The 17,156-nt window shown below is 68.6% G+C and overlaps 4 protein-coding genes across 5 annotated transcripts; all 4 read left to right on the plus strand.

Annotated features, from left to right (window-relative positions):
* The first annotated feature begins 313 nt into the window (after positions 1-313).
* LOC140643502 (uncharacterized) lies at positions 314-4,237 on the plus strand. Of its 2 annotated transcripts, none has more exons than XM_072845342.1 (2): positions 314-1,726; positions 2,857-4,237. In XM_072845342.1, the coding sequence occupies exons 1-2, from the start codon at positions 1,550-1,552 to the stop codon at positions 3,973-3,975; spliced, it is 1,296 nt and encodes a 431-aa protein (XP_072701443.1). In that variant the 5' UTR covers positions 314-1,549; the 3' UTR covers positions 3,976-4,237. The 2 variants fall into 2 exon arrangements, with proteins under 2 accessions (XP_072701443.1, XP_072701444.1); XM_072845343.1 differs by lacking the exon at positions 314-1,726 and adding an exon at positions 2,333-2,554.
* A 1,158-nt stretch (positions 4,238-5,395) lies between these two features.
* On the plus strand, positions 5,396-8,669 carry DOHH (deoxyhypusine hydroxylase). The gene is made up of 5 exons (XM_072845344.1): positions 5,396-5,552; positions 5,958-6,304; positions 6,663-6,739; positions 6,959-7,196; positions 8,188-8,669. Exons 2-5 carry the CDS (start codon positions 6,031-6,033, stop codon positions 8,502-8,504), a joined length of 906 nt encoding a protein of 301 aa, XP_072701445.1. The 5' UTR covers positions 5,396-5,552; positions 5,958-6,030; the 3' UTR covers positions 8,505-8,669.
* Positions 8,670-10,802: 2,133 nt separating this feature from the next.
* Positions 10,803-12,374, plus strand: SMIM44 (small integral membrane protein 44). Its single transcript, XM_072845345.1, has 2 exons — positions 10,803-11,682; positions 11,821-12,374. The coding sequence occupies exons 1-2, from the start codon at positions 11,442-11,444 to the stop codon at positions 12,042-12,044; spliced, it is 465 nt and encodes a 154-aa protein (XP_072701446.1). The 5' UTR covers positions 10,803-11,441; the 3' UTR covers positions 12,045-12,374.
* Positions 12,375-14,151: 1,777 nt separating this feature from the next.
* Positions 14,152-14,958, plus strand: SMIM24 (small integral membrane protein 24). Its single transcript, XM_072845868.1, has 3 exons — positions 14,152-14,432; positions 14,595-14,633; positions 14,844-14,958. Exons 1-3 carry the CDS (start codon positions 14,152-14,154, stop codon positions 14,935-14,937), a joined length of 414 nt encoding a protein of 137 aa, XP_072701969.1. The 3' UTR covers positions 14,938-14,958.
* Positions 14,959-17,156: the final 2,198 nt, after the last annotated feature.

Below are 17,156 nucleotides of genomic sequence, written 5' to 3' on the forward strand. Positions count from 1 at the left end.
CCCCGCCCCCTCAGCGCGGCCCGGCCCGGCCGGCGCAACAACCCCGGCGTGCGGGGGGGGGGGGGGGGAGCAGAGCCTGACGTCACCTCTCAGCACACTGACGTCATGGCGGCGAGGGGCTCCCCGCGGCGGCGGAGCGAGCCCTCCTCGCCCCCCTCCGCCCCCCCGCCAAGGCCCCGGGCGAGGGCCGGGGTGCGGACACGGCGGCCGCTCCCCCCCCCGCAGCCCGCCCTCGGCACCTCGCCGCTCCCCTCCCGCTGCGGCCGGCCCCGCGCAGCCCCCGCTCGGCGGGCGGGCTCCGGGGGCCGCCGAGGCGCCGGCACGGCCCGACGGGCATCGCGGGGCCGGGTTTGGCGGGGGCGGCGGTTGAGGAGCGCGTCCCGAGGGGCGCGGGGCCGCGCCCGCTGCCCCCCGCCCGGTCGGCAGCCTCCCCACCGCTCCCGGCTCAGCCGCCGCCGGCGGGAGCCGGCGCCCGAGCTCGGCCGACGGGCACGGCTCGGAGAGGAGCGAGCGCCGCGGCCCGAGGAGCCGCTCCCGGCCCCGGGCCTTTGCCGGCCGGGAGGCCTCGCTCCCCTGAGCCGTTCCCAACACCGGCGCCCGCACTCGAGAGCCCCTTCCGCCGGGCTGGTCCGGCGGGGCTGCGCGGTCCCTGCGGGTGGGAGGCGGCGGAGGACCGCACCTCCACAGCCTGCGTCTGCCTGCAAGGCTCCAGCGCTCTCCCAGCCCGGGGCCAGCGTCCCGCTGACGGCCTGCCCCGCGCCAGCCGCCGCTCCGGCTGTTCTGCGGCGACGCAACGAGCCGCAGGCACGCGGTTCCCCCGCTGCCGACACGGCTCGGTCTCCCGTGGCTGTAACTGAGCGTCCCTTCGGAGCTCCCTTGCATGTCATTGACAACCACCGCAAGAAGCGCCAATAACCGGCGACCCAAGACGGACCTGAACCAGCCCTTTTAAAAACCCCGGGGGCAGGACACGAGGCACCCCGGCAGCCTGCCGGGAGGGACACCCCCATTCCCCGTTGCCACACGGGACGTCGGGATGTGGAACGTCCCCAGCACGGCGCATCCCGAAAGCCCGACAGGCTTTGGGGACCTGGGGCGCGGGGGCAGGGCACGGCCACGGCCACGGCTCGTTCGTTCTCGGGCCTTTCTGCTTGGCTCTTCCAGCGCCAGCCCCTCCCCGCAGCGGGGCCCGGCATGCCGGCTCCAGCCTGCCCGCCAGCGAAACGGCTGTCTGTCGATGTCCGGGCTCCCGGTGCAGCTCGCCGCAGGAGAGCCCGGGGGGCTCCGGGGGCCGCAGGAGAGCCCGGGGGGCTCCGGGGGAGGCCCGCGGGCCCGACCCGCGTGAGGCGCGGGGCGGCGGCGGCTCGGGCCGGTGCCAGCGCCCTCTGCGCCGGCGGGAGAGGGCGGCGAGCGGGGGCGGACGCCGGCGGGGCCGCGGTGGTGGCCGCGGGTGGCGGCGGCGGTGCCGCCCCGTCCCGTCCCGCCCCCCGGTCCCGCCGTGACCCCGCGGCCGATCACTTCCAGGGCGGCCCCGGCTCCCGATTTGAAAATGCAGGAGCGGCTGCTGGTGCTGCTGTGCGCGCTGGCGCGGCGGCGGGCGGGCGGGCGGCGGGCCATGGCCGGGGCCGGGGCCGGGGCCGGGGCCGGGGCCGGGGCCTGGGACGGGCCGCAGCGGCGCGCCTGGCTGCGGCACTACTACAGCCAGCGGCAGAAGCGCCTCATGACGGTGACCGGGGCGGGGACGCGGCGGGCGCCGAGGGTGGGGCGCGATCGGTGGGGGACGGGAAGGACGCGGGGACGTAAAGGAGGGGGCGTGGGGACACGACACGCGGGGACGGGGAGGATGGCGGCCGCGCGGGGCACGGGGACACAAAGGATGGGGACGTAGGGGACGTGTGGGACACGAAACACGCGGACAGGGAGGACACGGGGGTGCACAGGTCATGGGGACACACAAAATGGGGTACGGGGGATGTGCAGGACAAAGTACGGGGATGGGGACACGGAGGTCACATGGGGGACACGGGTCGCAGGGACACAAAGGGTGGCGGACATGGGGGACACGCGGGACACGAAGGACAGGGACAGGAAGGATGTGGGACACAAAGGACATGAGGGGGACACAGAGGTCACAAAGGACGGGGAACGTGGGGGATGTGTGGGACACAAAGGATGGGGGGGCACGAAGGACAGGGGACACAAAGGGCACGGGATGTGAACCCCAGCACAAAGGACAGGGGGACGTGAAGGAGGGGGTGACATCAAAGGTGGGGGACACAAAGGGTGGGGGCTACGAAGGGCCTGGGGACGCGTGGCAGTGAGGACAAGCTGTTGGGGGGGAACAGGGGGAACCCACTTCCCTGGGCAGTTGCCAAGGAAGGTGAAAAAAGCCTCTTTTCAGCTTAAAGATGTTTTTTGGAATTTAATAACAGAAAAACAATTCCCCTGGAGGGGCCAGGAGCGTGGGTGCTCGCTCCCCCTTCCAAATCATGACCGAGCCCACAGTTCACTCAGTTGCAGGAAAGCAAGCAATACTCGTTAATAAAACCACAGAGTAAGTGGCTGCCCCGAAAAGGGACTTTTCCAGAAGGCTCCTTGTCTGCGGCACCTGGGCATCTTGTCCGGGGTCATAGCTATTGCCTGCTGGGTTTGCAGTGGGGTTTCCTAGGAACAGGAAAATTTGACCCAGTGGTAGTGCTGGTCAGGACCGCTGGCCGCGTGGCACGGGGTGTCCTCCTTACCTTGAGCAAGTGGCTTGAGCTGGATGGTCTTCAGGGGGGGGGGTCCCAGCGAAGCGCTGGGTGGGGGCTGGGAAGCGCCGTCTCACGCCCCTGTTGTCTCCCTGCCATGCTGCAGCTCCTGATCGCTCGCCGGAGGAGAACCAGCTGCTACTTCTACCCCCGCGCCTGGCCCAGCGTCAGGAGCGCAGACTGGTGGGAGCGGGTGGTCTTGAAGGAGTTCGGGCCCCAGGACTGGCTGGAGAAGTTTCGGATGTCTAAGGAGACCTTCTTCTATGTCTGCAACCAGCTGCGGCCCGGGCTGGCTCCGCACAGTGCCCACTTCCACCCCACTCTGCCCCTGGAGAAGAGGGTGGCCGTGGCCCTGTGGCACTTGGCCACCAACGTGGAGTACCAGACTCTGAGCCCGCTCTTTGGCGTGGGGCCCTCCACGGTGCAGACGTGTGTCCGGGAGGTGAGCTACGCCGTCGTCTTGCTGCTGAAGCCCCTCTACCTCCGGCTGCCCAACGAGAAGGAGCTGGAGAACATGGTGCGCATCTTCCGCACCCGCTGGGGCTTCCCGCACTGCATCGGCGCCCTGGACAGCCTTCACATCCCCATCCACCCGCCCCTGCGCCTCAGCGCCGACTACTGCAACGGCCAGGGCTGGCACTCCATCCTGACGCAGGCCACCGTGGACGGGCTGGGCCAGTTCTGGGACGTCTCCACCGCCTTCCCCGGCAGCATGGAGAACAGCGCGGTCCTGGAGAGCTCCAGCCTGTGGGTGCTGGCCAAGGAGGGTCGGCTGTGCCCCAACCCTCCCAAGCACTTCATGGGGAAGGCGCAGAAGTACGTGCTGCTGGGCGATGCCACCTACCCCTTGCAAGACTGGATCCTCAAGCCCTACCAGGAGGATGAGAACCTCACCCAGCGGCAGCTGCAGTTCAACTACCGCCTGAAGCGGGCGCACAGCGTGATCGAGAACGCCTTCCTGCGCCTGAAGGCGCGCTGGCAGATCCTCCTGAAGTGCGACGACTGCAGCCTGGAGCTGCTGCCTACCCTCGTCCTCGCCTGCTGCATCCTGCACAACGTCTGCGAAGCCCACGACAACCCCTTCAACGAGGAGTGGCTGGAGGGCACCGAGCCGACCGAGCTGCCCAAGCCCTGCCAGCCCGCACCCGCCGCCATGGAGGACGGCCGGGCCGAGCAAGTGCGCGAGCTGATGTGCCAGTACTTCGAGAGCTGCGGGGAGGGCTGACGGGGCCAGGGGGGAGAAGCAGCCCTGCACATCCTTGCTCGCGGACTCCGGCAAATGTTGGCCCAACGGTACCGGGCTGTTCGACAAAGAACTGCACCCTCTGGCCTCTGCCGAAGGCTGCTGGCGGACTGAGGAAGGCTGCCGGCTGCACCGGCTGTTCCCAGGGCGGGGAGGGGGGCGGCTGCGTCACACTCGTGCCGGTTTTGCCGCAGTGGTTTCAGGCAGCGGAATGTATTTTGTGCCCTTGCTCTCTTCCAGGGTCTGAGCGGTCTGGTGGTTGTTGTGTGCTGTGTGAGTAAAGCAGGGATTGGGGCTGGGCGAGGGAGAGGGCTGCCTGGGTCTCCCTTTCCTGGGAGCGTGTCTCTGTCCCGAGGCCCCTCCGTCAGGCCGAAACCAGCAGGAGGCTTGAAATAAGAAGGCAAACCCCCTTTGAAGGTACAAAACTTGCTGCGTAAACACACTCGGGAGGGGAAGAGAAGGAAGAGGCAGAGCAGTGACTTGCTGGGGGCTGGCACCAGCCCGGAATGAAATTGCATCCGCAAACTCCCGCTCCGCTGCTGCTCAGGCAGCGCGTGCTGCCCTCGGGGGGAGCGGGCTGAGCCGCCGCGGCCTGGCGTCCCTCCTCACTCCTCTCAGCGGGGTTTGCCATGAGGGCCCCTGGCTCGGCCCCAAGGTCCCTCCCCGTCCCACCAGCCAGCTCTCTCTGCCGGCACCTCTGATCTCCGCTCCCAGCCCGGCTGCAGCCTGAGCAGGCACACGCAGCTCTGCCTCCCGTATCGTCTGAGAAATCGAGCGGCTGGGGTTTATTCCCCCGCTGTCCTCCCGCCGCGGGCTGGGGCCCGGTGGCACGCTGCTGCCGCCGCCGTGCCAGGCCAGGGCCGGCTGCCAGAGCGCAAAGGCAGCTCCATCAGCGCTTTGCCGATGCTGGTAGGCGGGGGCGGCACAGACACGTCCCGCCGTGCCACCCTTCCCACGGGGCCGGGCGGTCCCGGCTGCGGCGCCGGGGGCGGCTGGCGGAGCCCCGGCGGGGATGAACGACGGCCGGGAGGAGGGCGGCTGCCGGCTCCCACCCGCCGCGTCGGTATCGGAGGTGTCGCGCTGGTGTCCCCAAAGGCACCTCGCGGCGTGGGGCAGTCTCCAGCGGGGACCGCGTTCCGGCCCTCGGGCGGCAAAGCCTCCCGGGCAGGGGCCGCCCGTGGCTGAGCGGGGCCTCCGGCACCCCCGGCCTCCCACCCCTCTCGCGCTGGCCTGGACGGTCACGGGGCGAGGGGGGCAGCACCGGGGCCCGGGGGCAGGCGGGGGCCGCCGTGGGGAGCGGGGGCGGAGGGGGCCGCGGGGGCAGCCCCGCCTTCCCCCCCTTCCCGCCCCCCCCCCCCCGCGGCCTGCGCTCCGCCGCCACCGCGCATGCGCCGCTACTGACCTCGTTCCCCCGGCCGCTCCCACTCGGCGGGAGCAGGGGGGAAAGGCGCCACGCCCCACGTGGGCGGGCTCGGGGCGGCCCCGCCCTCCCCTACCCGGAAGCGCGACGGTAGGAGTCGCCGGCGCGGTCACGTGAGGGAGCAGCATGGCGGCGCGCGGTGAGTGCGGGGACCGGCCCGGGGCGCGTCCGGCCCCTTCGGGGCTTCGGCCCGGCCCCCCCCCGCCCCAGCTCGGGCCCGTTCCCCCGTTCCCTCCGTCCCATCAGGGCCCGGCCCGGCCCGGCCCGGCCCGGCGGCTCCGGCTGAACGGGGCGGGGCTGGCGCGGCGGCGGTGCGGGGTCCGTGTCGGGGCCGGGCACTTCCCGCGGGATCAGGCCCGGCCCCGGGGTCCGGCACTGCTCGGTCCACCGGCACAGGGCCGGGGCTCGCCTGCTGCCGGGCCGGGCCGGGCCGGGCCGCGGCCCCCTCTGCCCTCCCTGCCCGGGGAGAGGGACCGGCTGGGGGTTGAGGGCGGCCCCGGGGGCTGCGCCCAGGGCCCCCCCTGAGCCCCTTCTCCGTGCGCAGGAGTGTGACCGGAGGGAGCCCCGCCAGAGGCCTGCGTGCGACCGGATCCCGCCCTCCCCGCCTCCCCCGCGCCATGGTGACAGAGGAGGAGGTGGAGGCCATCGGCCGGACGCTGGTGGACGCGGCCCAGCCCCTGCCCGCCCGGTTCCGGGCCCTCTTCACCCTGCGCAACCTGGGCGGCCGCGCGGCCGTGGACTGGATCAGCCGGGCCTTCGGGGATGGCTCGGCGCTGCTGAAGCATGAGCTGGCCTACTGCCTGGGGCAGATGCAGGACGAAGCGGCCATCCCTGTGCTCATCCGGGTGCTGGAGGACACCGGCCAGGAGCCCATGGTCAGGCACGAGGCGGGTACGATGGCAGCTCCTGCGGCTGTGGGTGCAGGGGACTTGCGGGTGCTGCCCCCCGTACCGAACAGCTCGTGATGGCCTGATCCAGCTTGGGTGTTGTGGCTTGGCAAACCCTGAGGCGCGTAACCGCCTCGCCGCATCCCCTGGCCGGCCCTGGCCGGACTGGTTGGCCGAGCCTTCCCCTTTCTGCTGGCCAGGTTGGCTCCTGCCGTGTTGATTTGCGTGGCTGTCTCATTTAGGATCGGTCAGAGTCAGGCCTGTGTCCTCACTTCAGAGCGGGGTGAGGCTTTGCTGGAGTACACGGCAGGGTCCTCCTCGTGGAGACGCCTTGATAACGTCCTGACATGTCCTTCCTTCAGGTGAAGCCCTGGGTGCTATTGGGAATCGCAAGGTGCTGGATATCCTGAAACGCTATTCGGAGGATCCCGTGGTTGAGGTGAGGCTCTTGGGGGGGGTCATTTCCCCTGGGGTGCAGCGCTGCTGATCCAGGAGGGTGAGGCAGGTCTCTCCTGGGTAGCCCCTGGCCGTGGACGGGGACACCGTGAGCAGCACCCCGCTGTGTGCTGGCACCCAGCTGCCGTCGGGAAGCCATGGGTGCCCTCCCAGCGTCATATGGTGCCGTCCCACAGCCAGGGCTGTGTCCCTGTCCCCGCAGGTGGCGGAGACGTGTCAGCTGGCAGTGAGGAGGCTGGAGTGGCTGCAGGAGAACAAGCAGGAGCCAGGCGCCAGCCCCTACCTCTCCGTGGACCCTGCTCCTCCTGCTGAGGAGACAGATGTCGCCAAACTCCGTGAAACCCTCCTGGATGAGTCGTGCACGCTGTTTGACCGCTACAGGGCCATGTTTGCCCTGCGAAACCTGGGGGGCCAGGCCGCCGTGCTGGCGTTGGCAGACGGTAAGGGCCAGTGGGAGGCTACCTGCAGTCTCCCTGCTATAAGTCTGTACAGGTTAATCCGGGATTTGCCCTTCCCAAATCCAGGGCTGCCAGAGCTGTGGGGCTCCTCTTAGACTCTTCACGTGTTTGTTTCTAGAGCTGCTGTCCCCCTGCTTGCTTGCAAGGGCCACATCACAAAGCGCTCAGTGCTCTCTGGTGTTTCACAGCCCCTTTGCCGTCCTCCAGGCCCCCTTTCTCTGTGGGTCTGGGTGGAAGAGGGCACAGTCTGTAACGTTGGCTTGGGAGCATCCGGTCTGACCTGGTGGGACCTGGCCCCAGGGTGTCGGGGTCCTGGAAAGTCAGAGGCTGCCAACCTCATCATGGGGTTTGGGAATAGCTCTGGAGAGGGGAGCGAATGTCTCCTGAGTGGGGAAGGGGCAGACCACAGCCCAGGAACTGTTTGGACCCACCCCAGGGGAAGTGGACGAGGCTCTCCAGCCACCTGGGACAAGCCGAGGGCATGTCTGCACCGTGAGACGAGGTGTACAGGGATCAGTGAGCTCCTGCTGTGGCTCTTCAGTCCTGCAGCATGGGAGGGCTTGAGGCTGTGGCTGTGCTGCCGAATCCGCCCCAGGCGCATCGCTGTGGTGGGGCAGGGCCCATGGGCAGCGCAGGCTCCCCAGGGCAGGTGAGGGTGCCGGTATCTCTGCCGGGAGGGCGGGTGCCGCAATCACAAGGGGGTGTCCCCATGCTGCCGGGGCACGGCTGTGGGCGTGTGGTGCCGGGGCTGCCCCAGCTGTGCGGGGTCAGGGAGCAGGGTGGGACAGCCCGTCCCGTAGTTATTTTGTCCCCTTCCTCAAAAGCCCCCACGGGTCTAGGGTGGTGACTACCAGCTCTAACCCCCAGGCCAGCCTGCCCCATGCTTCCCCTGGCTTCTGGGTGGGGGGCTCCGGCCAAGCATCCCAGTGCACTTTGGGGGCAGCGGCAGCTCACTCTCGCCTCCTCCTCGCAGGACTGCGCTCCGGCAGCGCCCTGTTCCGCCATGAGATCGGCTACGTGCTGGGCCAGATGCAGGATGAGGCCTGCGTCCCGCAGCTGACAGCCACACTGCGCAGCCGCACCGAGAGCCCCATGGTGCGCCACGAGTGCGCCGAGGCCCTGGGCTCCATCGCCCGCCCCTCCTGCCTGGAGACCCTGCGCGCCTTCGCCCGCGACGAGGAGCGGGTGGTGCGGGAGAGCTGTGAGGTGGCGCTGGACATGTACGAGTACGAGAACGGCACCCAGTTCCAGTATGCCGACGGGCTCTGCAAGCTGCAGGCCTCCGCCTGAGCCCTGGCTGGGGGGGGCACGGGCTGGGCATGCTGCTTCCCGCCCCCCCCGGCTGCGCTTTCATGGCCGCCTCCGTCGACGTGGATCCATGCCTTGCCGCGGCGGAGGTGGAGGAGGAACTGGATTTGCTCTCTGGCACAAATACAGCCGCCTTCTCCCTCCAAATCCAGGCTGAGCTGCTACTTGCCCCCCGCCCCGCCACCCTACCCCCTGTTTCCTGGATCTGCCCCTTTTTCCCTGCCAGGATCAGCACCGCCTGCCCGCAGCCTGGCTCGGGGCTTGGACCGGGTGGGCTCTGCTCTGCACGTCAGAGCCTGCCATGGCTGTGCGGGGCCCAGGGCTGCTCTGGGCTTGTGCTGCCATGGTGGCTCGGTGTGAAACGGCTCCGCTTTCCCTGCCTGAGCTTTGCGGGGGGGGCAGGGCTGGCTTTGGGCCCTCGCCCTCATAGGTTGCAGCAGTGCGATGCCTCGAAATCGCCCTTGGTGCCGGTGCCGACCCGGGTCCCTCCTTGCCTCTGTGGTGGAGGAGCTGCTGTGGGTTTGGCCTCTCCTGTCGGGGCAGGCCAGGGCTGTGCTTGCGGCAGCCTTTGCCCTGGGATGGGGGTTGTTTCATGGCAAAGTTTGGAAGATTTGGCTGCGCTTTTTCTTTCTGCAGGGAACGGCACTGCCATTAGGGCTTACAGGGTGAGGCAGAGCTTGCCTGGGCTTTCCCCCATATTTAACCAGACCTGGGAGGGCTGAGGCTGGTGTCTGCTGCCGTCACCCAGCACCCAAACCCTCCCCAGGCAGCCCAGCATGGGCAGGGGGGGCTGGCAGGGAATAAAGCGCTGGTGGGGGGAGCTCCCATGTGAGTCGAGCTGTGATTTAGCCCTTGCCTGGATGCGGGTGCACCCAGTGCCGCAGGGTCTGCCATAACAGAATCATAGATCAGAATCATTTAGGTTGGAAAAGACCTTTAAGATCATTGAGTCCAACAGTAATGGGAGGAGAGAGCATGGGGTGGGGTCCCTGATGGCATGGAGTCAAACACCCCTCCCCACAACCCCAGCAGGCCTGGGGAGGAGGGCAGGCATTGCCCATGGGGTGCCCCGGGAGCCCCCACGGTGCTGCCCAGCGGAGGGGCCGGTGGGGTCCTGTTGCACCACAGGGACTGGTATCCTGCTGACGGGGCTTTTCCCCTTGACCAAAGTCTCCCTGTGAATCGCTCCTGGGCTCAATCCTCTTAGTCCCTAAAGCCACTGCTGCGGCCGGCTCGGTGTCCCCTGGGGCTCTGGTGCTTGGGGACGCAGCTGGAGCGAGGAGCCCCAGCCGCAGCCCAGTCTGGCCTGGTTCAGGACCCCATGGAAGGGGATTTTGCTGGAGATGTGACCAATTTTGGTCGACTGTACATGACTGGAAGTCAGGCCCACGTGCCCAAGTGCTGTGGACGGGGTTGCTTACATGTGACGTGGAGGACGAGGGCCATCAAACCTCTATTCCTCAGCACTGGAGACAAAGACCTGATGTTTGCACCCCGTTTTGGAGTCAGCAGCTGTTATGGGGCTTCTTGCCCCCCTTCCCTCATCCTCCTGGGTGATGGGCAGGACCCAGCCGGCACTGCCAAGCTTTGGGGTGTCTCTGCAACTGTCTCCATCCCCTGCGAGCGATGGGGCAGGGCAGTGGGACGTGCCATTTCCCCCTTGCCATGTTATCGGTATAAGGTGGCTGCCGGCTCCGCGCCGGGACCTTCCCATTGCGTGGGCTTCGTCATGCTGCCAGCGTGTTTCCCGCTGTTTGCCGGTGTGTTTGTGCCCGCTTACCACCCCGGCTGCTCCAACCCTTGCTCTCCGCGGTTCTCCAGAGCTTCCACAGGTGCCTCACTCAAACCACGCAGGGTTGTTTCCAAATCTCTCTGTGCCAGCGTTTGCCTCCGCTCCCCCAAATGCCTTTTAAGCCTAAATTGGAATGAAACTGGCATTTTTGCGGCCAGGATCTGGCCAGGGGCAACCTGGGTGCAGCAGAGCCGGGACGTGTGCCGGGGTGGAGGAGGGCCTGGGCGTTGAGCCCTGACTTGGCACCGAACCCCGCGGGCACCTTCATCCTTCCCTGGCCAACCCACCCTGGGAAGGGTTCGGTTTTTTTTTTCCAAGGCTGCTGCTGGTCCGGGCCAAACCTTGCGCCTTCCTGGTGCAGAGGGGATGGCTTTCGGGTGCTGCCCAGACCCTGCACCCCTCTGCAGGCTGTTCCTCACCAGAGGAGCAACGCTGGGCACCAGGGTGCCGTGCGTGGTGGCCAACACAAAGCTCTGGGAAGGTGACAGCCCCTCGCCGTGGGCTGCTTTGCTGCGGCCGGACTCCGCGCAGCAAAGGGGGCCCTGCGGGAGCCCCCCCCGGCGTGGGGCTGCGGCACCCGTCCCCTCTGCCCATCAGCTCCCGCTCGGAGGGTGCTGTGTCCTCGGGGGCAGGGCGCTGCTGCTGGGATTTCACACCATCTGCTCGGGGGATCTGGGGAGGGATTTAACCGAGCTCGGGGGAGGCGTGGGGAGGCCTCGGGGTGTCCCTCCCCATCCCTGCCTTTGGGGGTTCTCCAGCTGCAGACGATTCCCCACTCCCAGGGGGACGGAGGTACCAGCGGTGCTGCCAGAGGGGCAGATTCTGGGGACCCTGAGCTGTGTCGGAGCCCGCTGGTCGCCCCCCAGGCTGAGCCCGCCAGGGCTGCGCCCGGATTAGCAGGCACTAAGCTCCTTCCCGCGGATGCTGTGTCCTTTGGCGGCAGCGGGCGAGCGGCTCCCCATCGCACGGAGGGTGAGCGGCACTGCCACTGGGCATGGGGACCTTGCTGTCCCCGTGAGCTGCCATCGCCGAGAAGTCTCGTAGACCCTGATGCCACTTCTCCCCTGCAGCCCCCCGCGCGGCAGAGGCTTTGGTGGCTCGGTGCTGGGGTGCGGGGGGAGCTGGCGATGGCCTTGGCGGGGGGCACCCCGCTCCCTGGCACCGGGGGGGCATGGGGGTCGCGGCACTTGCTGCAATCTCCCCCCGAGGAGGACGGGGTGCTGTACGTGGACTACAAGCCCCCGGCCCTGGACAGCATCCGCCTGCCCCGCTATGTCCTTTACCTGGTGATGGCGGCCACCCTGGTGCTGGTGGTGGCATACGCCATCGTGGGGCACCTCATCAAGGACCTGGTGCACGACTTTGCCGGTGAGTGCTGCCCAGAGCGGGGTTGAGCTTTGGGGCTCCTTAGGGGGGCTGGGCGGGGGGCAAGGGGGGTCCCCCAAACCCAGAGCCTTTGCCGCGGCAGGGATGCACCACTGATGGCTCCGTCTCTGCCCCCTGCAGACTGGGCGTTCGGGCCCAAGCCAGAAGAGGAGAAGGCGGTGATGGACGAGGGGACTGTGCCGGAGGTGGAGTGGCTGGAGGAGGACGGGGTGCCGGCAGAGGGGAAGCCGGAGAGTGAAGGCGCCGGTGCCCTGCCCGGCATGGACATCCCGCTGGGGCTGCTCACCACCGCCCCGCGCAGCTCCATCTCCTTTGCCGACTCCCACAAGAAGAGGTTTTTCTAGGGCCAGGGGACCCCCCCCCGCCACCACCGGGACCCCGCAGCCACGCCTGGCTGTCGGGTCACACCACGGCCCCAGACTCGGGTGCAGGGGTGACGCTGCCCAGCGCTGGCACGTGGCTTCACCGTCCTCGGGACACCCCCACACGTTTATCTCGGGGCTGCTATCGCTGCCCCCCAATAAAGCAGCCTGCCCCAGCCCCGCTCGCTCGCCCCTTAGCCAGGTGTGGGCACGGGGAAGTGGCAGGGCTGGGACACCCCGACCTTCGCCTGGGGACAGCAGCATCCCTCGGCCCCCGGGCACGGGCGTGTGGGGAGGGACACGCGTGCGGGTGCACACGCGTGGGTATGTAAAGGTGGGTGCTCAGGGGTGCAAACCCCTGGCATGGGGGCACTCCCCGGGTGTGGGCACAGACACGGGTGTGGACACATGTGTACATGGAAACGCAGACGCATGCGCCTACGGGGAGGCCCACGTCAGCACAACCATGTGCAGATGCATGGGGAGGGACAGACAGATGGACAGCTGTACGCTGAGGCTGGATTTGCTGCCACCAGCCCTTTCAGTGCCCTGACACTGCCAGGCCGTGCCCCCTCCTGATGGGGCAGAGCTCAGTGGCACCCACAGGTGCCCCCAAAGCCAGTCTTGGGGGGCAAAGCACCCCCGAGCCCCACTTGGGCTCTGGGTGGGAGCACTGGAGATAGGGGCCGCATCGTACAGACCCTCGTCCCCTGCCTTAAACCCAGGCTGGGGCTGGACCCCCCCCCCCCATCCCTCTCGGGGGGACCCTGTCCCCATGTCCCCAGGCTCCTTCTTCACCCCTCAGGGAATCGCCACAGGCAGGGTGGTCCTGCTGAAGCCCATGGTCTGTCCTTAGGGTGCCACTGGCCACCCATGCCTCAGTTTCCCCTGTGCCTCAGCGGATGGGGGCTGCGAGGCGGAGCAGAACAGCTCGCCCTGCCAAGGCCTGGCCGATAACACCATTAATATTTAGCTCCTCGTGGTACCCGGGCACTCCCTGGGCGTGTGACAGGGTCCCGCCGGCACCAGCCGTCGCATCTGGGGCCCAGCTGGCCTGGGCCTGGGTGGGGGCCGGGGGGTGGCCCGGCGCTGTACACCCCCCCTGCTGCCCCGTCCCCATGATGTGACAGGGCGCGGGCCGTGTCTGTGGGGACGGGGCCCTGGCCTGGATCTGCCCCAGCCCTGCGAGCGAGGATGGGGATGCGGTGCCCCATGGGCAGAGGGGAGCAGGCAGGGTGGGCACTCCTCCACGCATCTGCCCAGCTGTCTGTCCCTCCACCCACCCACCCATCTGTCTGTCCCTCCATCCATCCATCCATCCATCCACCCATCCATCCAGCTACCCACCCGTCCCTCCCTCCACCCACCCACCCATCCGTCTGTCCCTCCATCCATTCACCCACCCCGGGGGTGGACCCCAGCCCTGGGCACCGGGCTGCTGCCGTGGCCCCCGAGGTGGTGGCTGCTGGGTGCCGCAGGGTGCTGGTGGCTGAGGCGGGGGAGAGGTGCCACCTCCCAGGGCTTACAGGAGCCGCGTTGCCATGGCACTTGGTGGCACTTGTCCTCTTGAGCCCAATAAAAGCCGCCCACTGACCCCGGGTGCAGAGAGCGGTGCCTGCACTCGGCCCCAGCAGCAGCGTGGGAGAGAGCCCACCTCAGGGTGCAGGATCCGGCCGTGCCCCAGCCCTCTGCCAGCCTCCACCTGAAAATGCCGAGGGCCTCGCAGCTCCTCTCGCTCCTGGTCCTGCTCGTCCTCGCCACCACCGCCCAGGGACAGGCCAGTAGGTGCCCCCGCAGCCCCCCCGTACCCCTGCGCCCCGGGGTGCCCTGGAGGGGTGGCCGTGCCCACCCCGGGGCATCGGATCAGCTCCTGGGAGACCTTCCCAGTAGGACCAGTCTGTCCTAGTGCCCCAGCAGCAACCATTTTGGGGGCAGAGCAGAAGGATTTGGGGGCACCTGCCTGCTGTCCCCAGTGCTCCCCACCGTGCCGGGCAGCCCTGTGCTCTCCCGGGGATGGGTTGCTGTGTCGGGGGTGGCTTCCTCGGCACCCAAGGGACAGTGGGGCAGGGGTGGAGATGAGCGCCTGCCAATGTCCCCTGGTGTCCCCAGCGTTCCCCTGTGCCGGGCTTGGCACAACCGAGACCCTGTGCCATGGGATGGGGGGTCCTGTTCCCTGCGGGATGGGGTTCCCCTGAAGCCGTCCCCATCCCCACCCCTGTTCCCGTCCCCGTCCCCGTCCCCCTGCCGTGCAGGCACCGGCCCCAAGGAGCTGCAGCCCTGGCTCATCAGCCTCACGGCCGTCGTCGTCTTCCTCTTCATCGTCTTCGTGCTCCTGCTCGCCAACCGGCTCTGGCAGATCAGGATGCGCAGGTGGGCCGGTGCGGCGGGGACGCATCCTGCGCCCGCCTCGGCGGGGGCTGCCGGCCCGGGGGGGCCGCAGCCTCCAGCCATGCCCGAGGCTGGGAGCGGGGTGCTGCGGGGTGGGGCCGGGCCCGGCTCCGGGCCCCGCTCAGCCCCTCTCTGCCCCCGCAGGCAGCAGGGCGGGCTCCGGGAGACCCGGCGGACTGACAGGTACCGCGGCCCCGGGCGCTGCGGGGCTGGCACCGGGCCCACCCCGTCCGGGCCTCGGCTCCCCCTCGGGGACGGCCACACGCCGGCGGTGCCGTGTGTGGCCCCGTGTGCCCTCGGCAGGGCCGAAGGCGACGGTGACGCCCCCGGGGAGCGGGCCAGGGGGTGCCCGTCGCGGGCGGCCAGGCCTCGCTGACGCCTCCCTCCCGGCAGGCCGGAGCACGGCGGCCGCGCCAACCCGGCGGCCGAGAAGGACGGCGACGAGGAGAGCGACGGCGAGGAGCAGAGCAAGGCCACGTCCTTCTGAGGCGGTGGCCGTCCCCCGCCCCCCCCCGGTGCCCGGCCCTGGGGACCCCCGGCCGGGCACCGCGCCCTCAGCCCCGTCCGCGGGGCGCGGATCCGCGCCGGGTTTTGCGGGGCGGCCGCGGGGCGGGAGGTTGCCGCCACGGCCCCGGCTGCCGCCAAGACCCGGCGTGGATCGGCCGCCCGCCGGGGTGGGTCGGGGAGGGCGGCGGCCGAGGACGGGAGCGGGCCCCCCCCCGCACCCCCCAGCCCTGGGCCGGCGGCGGGTCCCGCCGTGGGGGGGCGGTGGGTGCCCCCGGCTGTACCCCAGTAAAGGTCCCCAGACCGCCCCGGCGTCGAGCGTCTGGTGTCACCGTGCCGGGGATGGGGCCGTCCCGTGGCCGCCGCGGGGTTCCGCACCCCCCAGGATGGGGCCCGCGGCGCAGCCTCGCCGCCCCCGAGGGTGCTGGGTGCGGGGGCACCCCTGGGTGCCACCGGGGCAGGGGACAATGGCGGGTTCCTGGCATGCGACGAGCTGCCAGGCCTCAGCGACCTCGGCACGGCCGAGAGCCGGTGTCCGGCCTTGCTGCTGCCTCCTGACCCGGGCGTCCTGCCCCACGTCCCGGGGTGCTTGGGCCCGACGCGTGTCATGGGGGCCTGGGGCCCTCCTGGGGGGGCGTCCGGCCTCGGCACCCCCGGCTGTCCTGAGCAGCTCTTCGGGACTGGGGCGATGGGGACTGCAGGGGCGACGCACGGCTTCGGCCAACGATGTCATATGGGTGAGGGCAATGATGTCACGTGCACGAGGTGGTGATGTCACGAGGACAAGGTCTCGATGCAGAGGAGGTGGCGGCAGCGCCTCGTCCCCATGCGAGCCCACGGCTGCACCCACCCGTGTCCCTGTCCCGGCGTGTCCCCTTTGCGCCTGCCCCGGCCCTGCCTCCCTGCCACCCCACGGCCCCTGAGCGGGGCTGCGGGTGCACCCCGGGGTGCTGCTGCTCCCGGCTCAGCCACCCTCCTCATCCGGGCCAAGAGCACCCATGGGTGGCGGCCCCCCTCTGGGCTGATGCGCACCCATTGCCCAGCACAGCTCTGCCCCAGTACACCCCAGTACACTGCAGTACACCCCAGTGTCCCCCCCAGCCGGGACACCCAGTTCCTCCCCAGGCTGGGCACTGTGCCTCAGTTTCCCCCGGGGGCAGTGAAGGAAGGGCGGAGGCGGGCTGGAGTTGAAGCATAGCTTGTTTAATTTTTATACATTTTTTTTTTTGTCTTTTTTTTTTCCTTTTCTTTCTTTTATCTTTTTTTTGTGTGTCAGTTTTTTGTTTTTTGTTTTTTTCTTCTTTTTTGTCTCTTTTTCTCTTTTTTGCATAGGGGGGGGGGGGGGGAAACAACCAAAAAAAAAAAAAAACCCCAACAAAAAAGAACCCCAAAACAAAACAAAAGAAACAAAACAAAAAAAGAAAACAAAAAAAAAACCCAAAATCCATAGTCACGGTCAGTAACTGGTATGTAGGCAGGAGCGGCGGCTATCGGTAATGGCTGCGTACAATGGTATAATCAAATATCGTGAAGCACCAGGGAGGCGAGCGGGGGGCTCGGGGGGTCATGCAGGGCCGGGGGGGGACACAGCCGGGGGGGGTCCCGGCCCCGGCTCGCGGCCCTGGTGCGCTCGGCGGGTGTGTAACGGCTGCGGCAAGCGAGAAGCGAGAATCCGGCTAACTAGTAAAATATAACTGCGAGGGAGGGGGCACCCACCCGACGCCCCGCGGGGCGGGGAGGGGGGACCCCCCGAAAAGGCGGGCGAGGGCAGCCGGCGGCGCGGAGGCACTGCGGCGGGATTTTTGGTATGGGTGTGAGTCGTGGTCCTGCCGGCTGCCGCCTCGACGCCTTTTTGGGGCGGTTTCTCTCCTTTTGCCGCTCTTTGCCCGGGGGCGGGTCCGTGTTCCCCCCTCCCCCGTCTCCACCTCTGCTCCCGCCTGCCCGCAGGCATCGCGCAGGGCACCCATGGGTGCTGCTGCGTGGGGGCACCCACAGGTGCTGCCCGCCCCAGCCGGCGGCGGGAGCCTGGGGGACAGAAAGCAGCAATTCCAAACTCATAGTACAAAAAAAAAAGAAACAAAACAACAACGAACAAGACATATATATATATATAGGGGTTTTTATATATATATATATATTCCTTTGCGCTTTAAAGTACCTTAACTGTGTGTCGGCCCGCAGGGACCCGCGCCCACCTCCAGC

The sequence above is a fragment of the Ciconia boyciana genome, chromosome 24 (genome assembly GCF_034638445.1).
Source record: "Ciconia boyciana chromosome 24, ASM3463844v1, whole genome shotgun sequence".
NCBI lineage: Eukaryota > Metazoa > Chordata > Aves > Ciconiiformes > Ciconiidae > Ciconia > Ciconia boyciana.

Excerpts from the sequence above, each read along its gene's own strand:
- LOC140643502 (XM_072845342.1), top strand. The coding sequence starts at position 1,550 with ATGCAGGAGCGGCTGCTGGTGCTGCTGTGCGCGCTGGCGCGGCGGCGG. Across the intron at positions 1,727-2,856 it reads GGCAGAAGCGCCTCATGACG|CTCCTGATCGCTCGCCGGAG; the intron begins GTGACCGGGGCG and ends GCCATGCTGCAG.
- DOHH (XM_072845344.1), top strand. The coding sequence starts at position 6,031 with ATGGTGACAGAGGAGGAGGTGGAGGCCATCGGCCGGACGCTGGTGGAC. Across the intron at positions 6,305-6,662 it reads CATGGTCAGGCACGAGGCGG|GTGAAGCCCTGGGTGCTATT; the intron begins GTACGATGGCAG and ends TCCTTCCTTCAG. Across the intron at positions 7,197-8,187 it reads CGTGCTGGCGTTGGCAGACG|GACTGCGCTCCGGCAGCGCC; the intron begins GTAAGGGCCAGT and ends TCCTCCTCGCAG.
- SMIM44 (XM_072845345.1), top strand. The coding sequence starts at position 11,442 with ATGGCCTTGGCGGGGGGCACCCCGCTCCCTGGCACCGGGGGGGCATGG. Across the intron at positions 11,683-11,820 it reads CCTGGTGCACGACTTTGCCG|ACTGGGCGTTCGGGCCCAAG; the intron begins GTGAGTGCTGCC and ends TGCCCCCTGCAG.
- SMIM24 (XM_072845868.1), top strand. The coding sequence starts at position 14,152 with ATGTCCCCTGGTGTCCCCAGCGTTCCCCTGTGCCGGGCTTGGCACAAC. Across the intron at positions 14,433-14,594 it reads TGGCAGATCAGGATGCGCAG|GCAGCAGGGCGGGCTCCGGG; the intron begins GTGGGCCGGTGC and ends CTGCCCCCGCAG. Across the intron at positions 14,634-14,843 it reads GAGACCCGGCGGACTGACAG|GCCGGAGCACGGCGGCCGCG; the intron begins GTACCGCGGCCC and ends CCCTCCCGGCAG.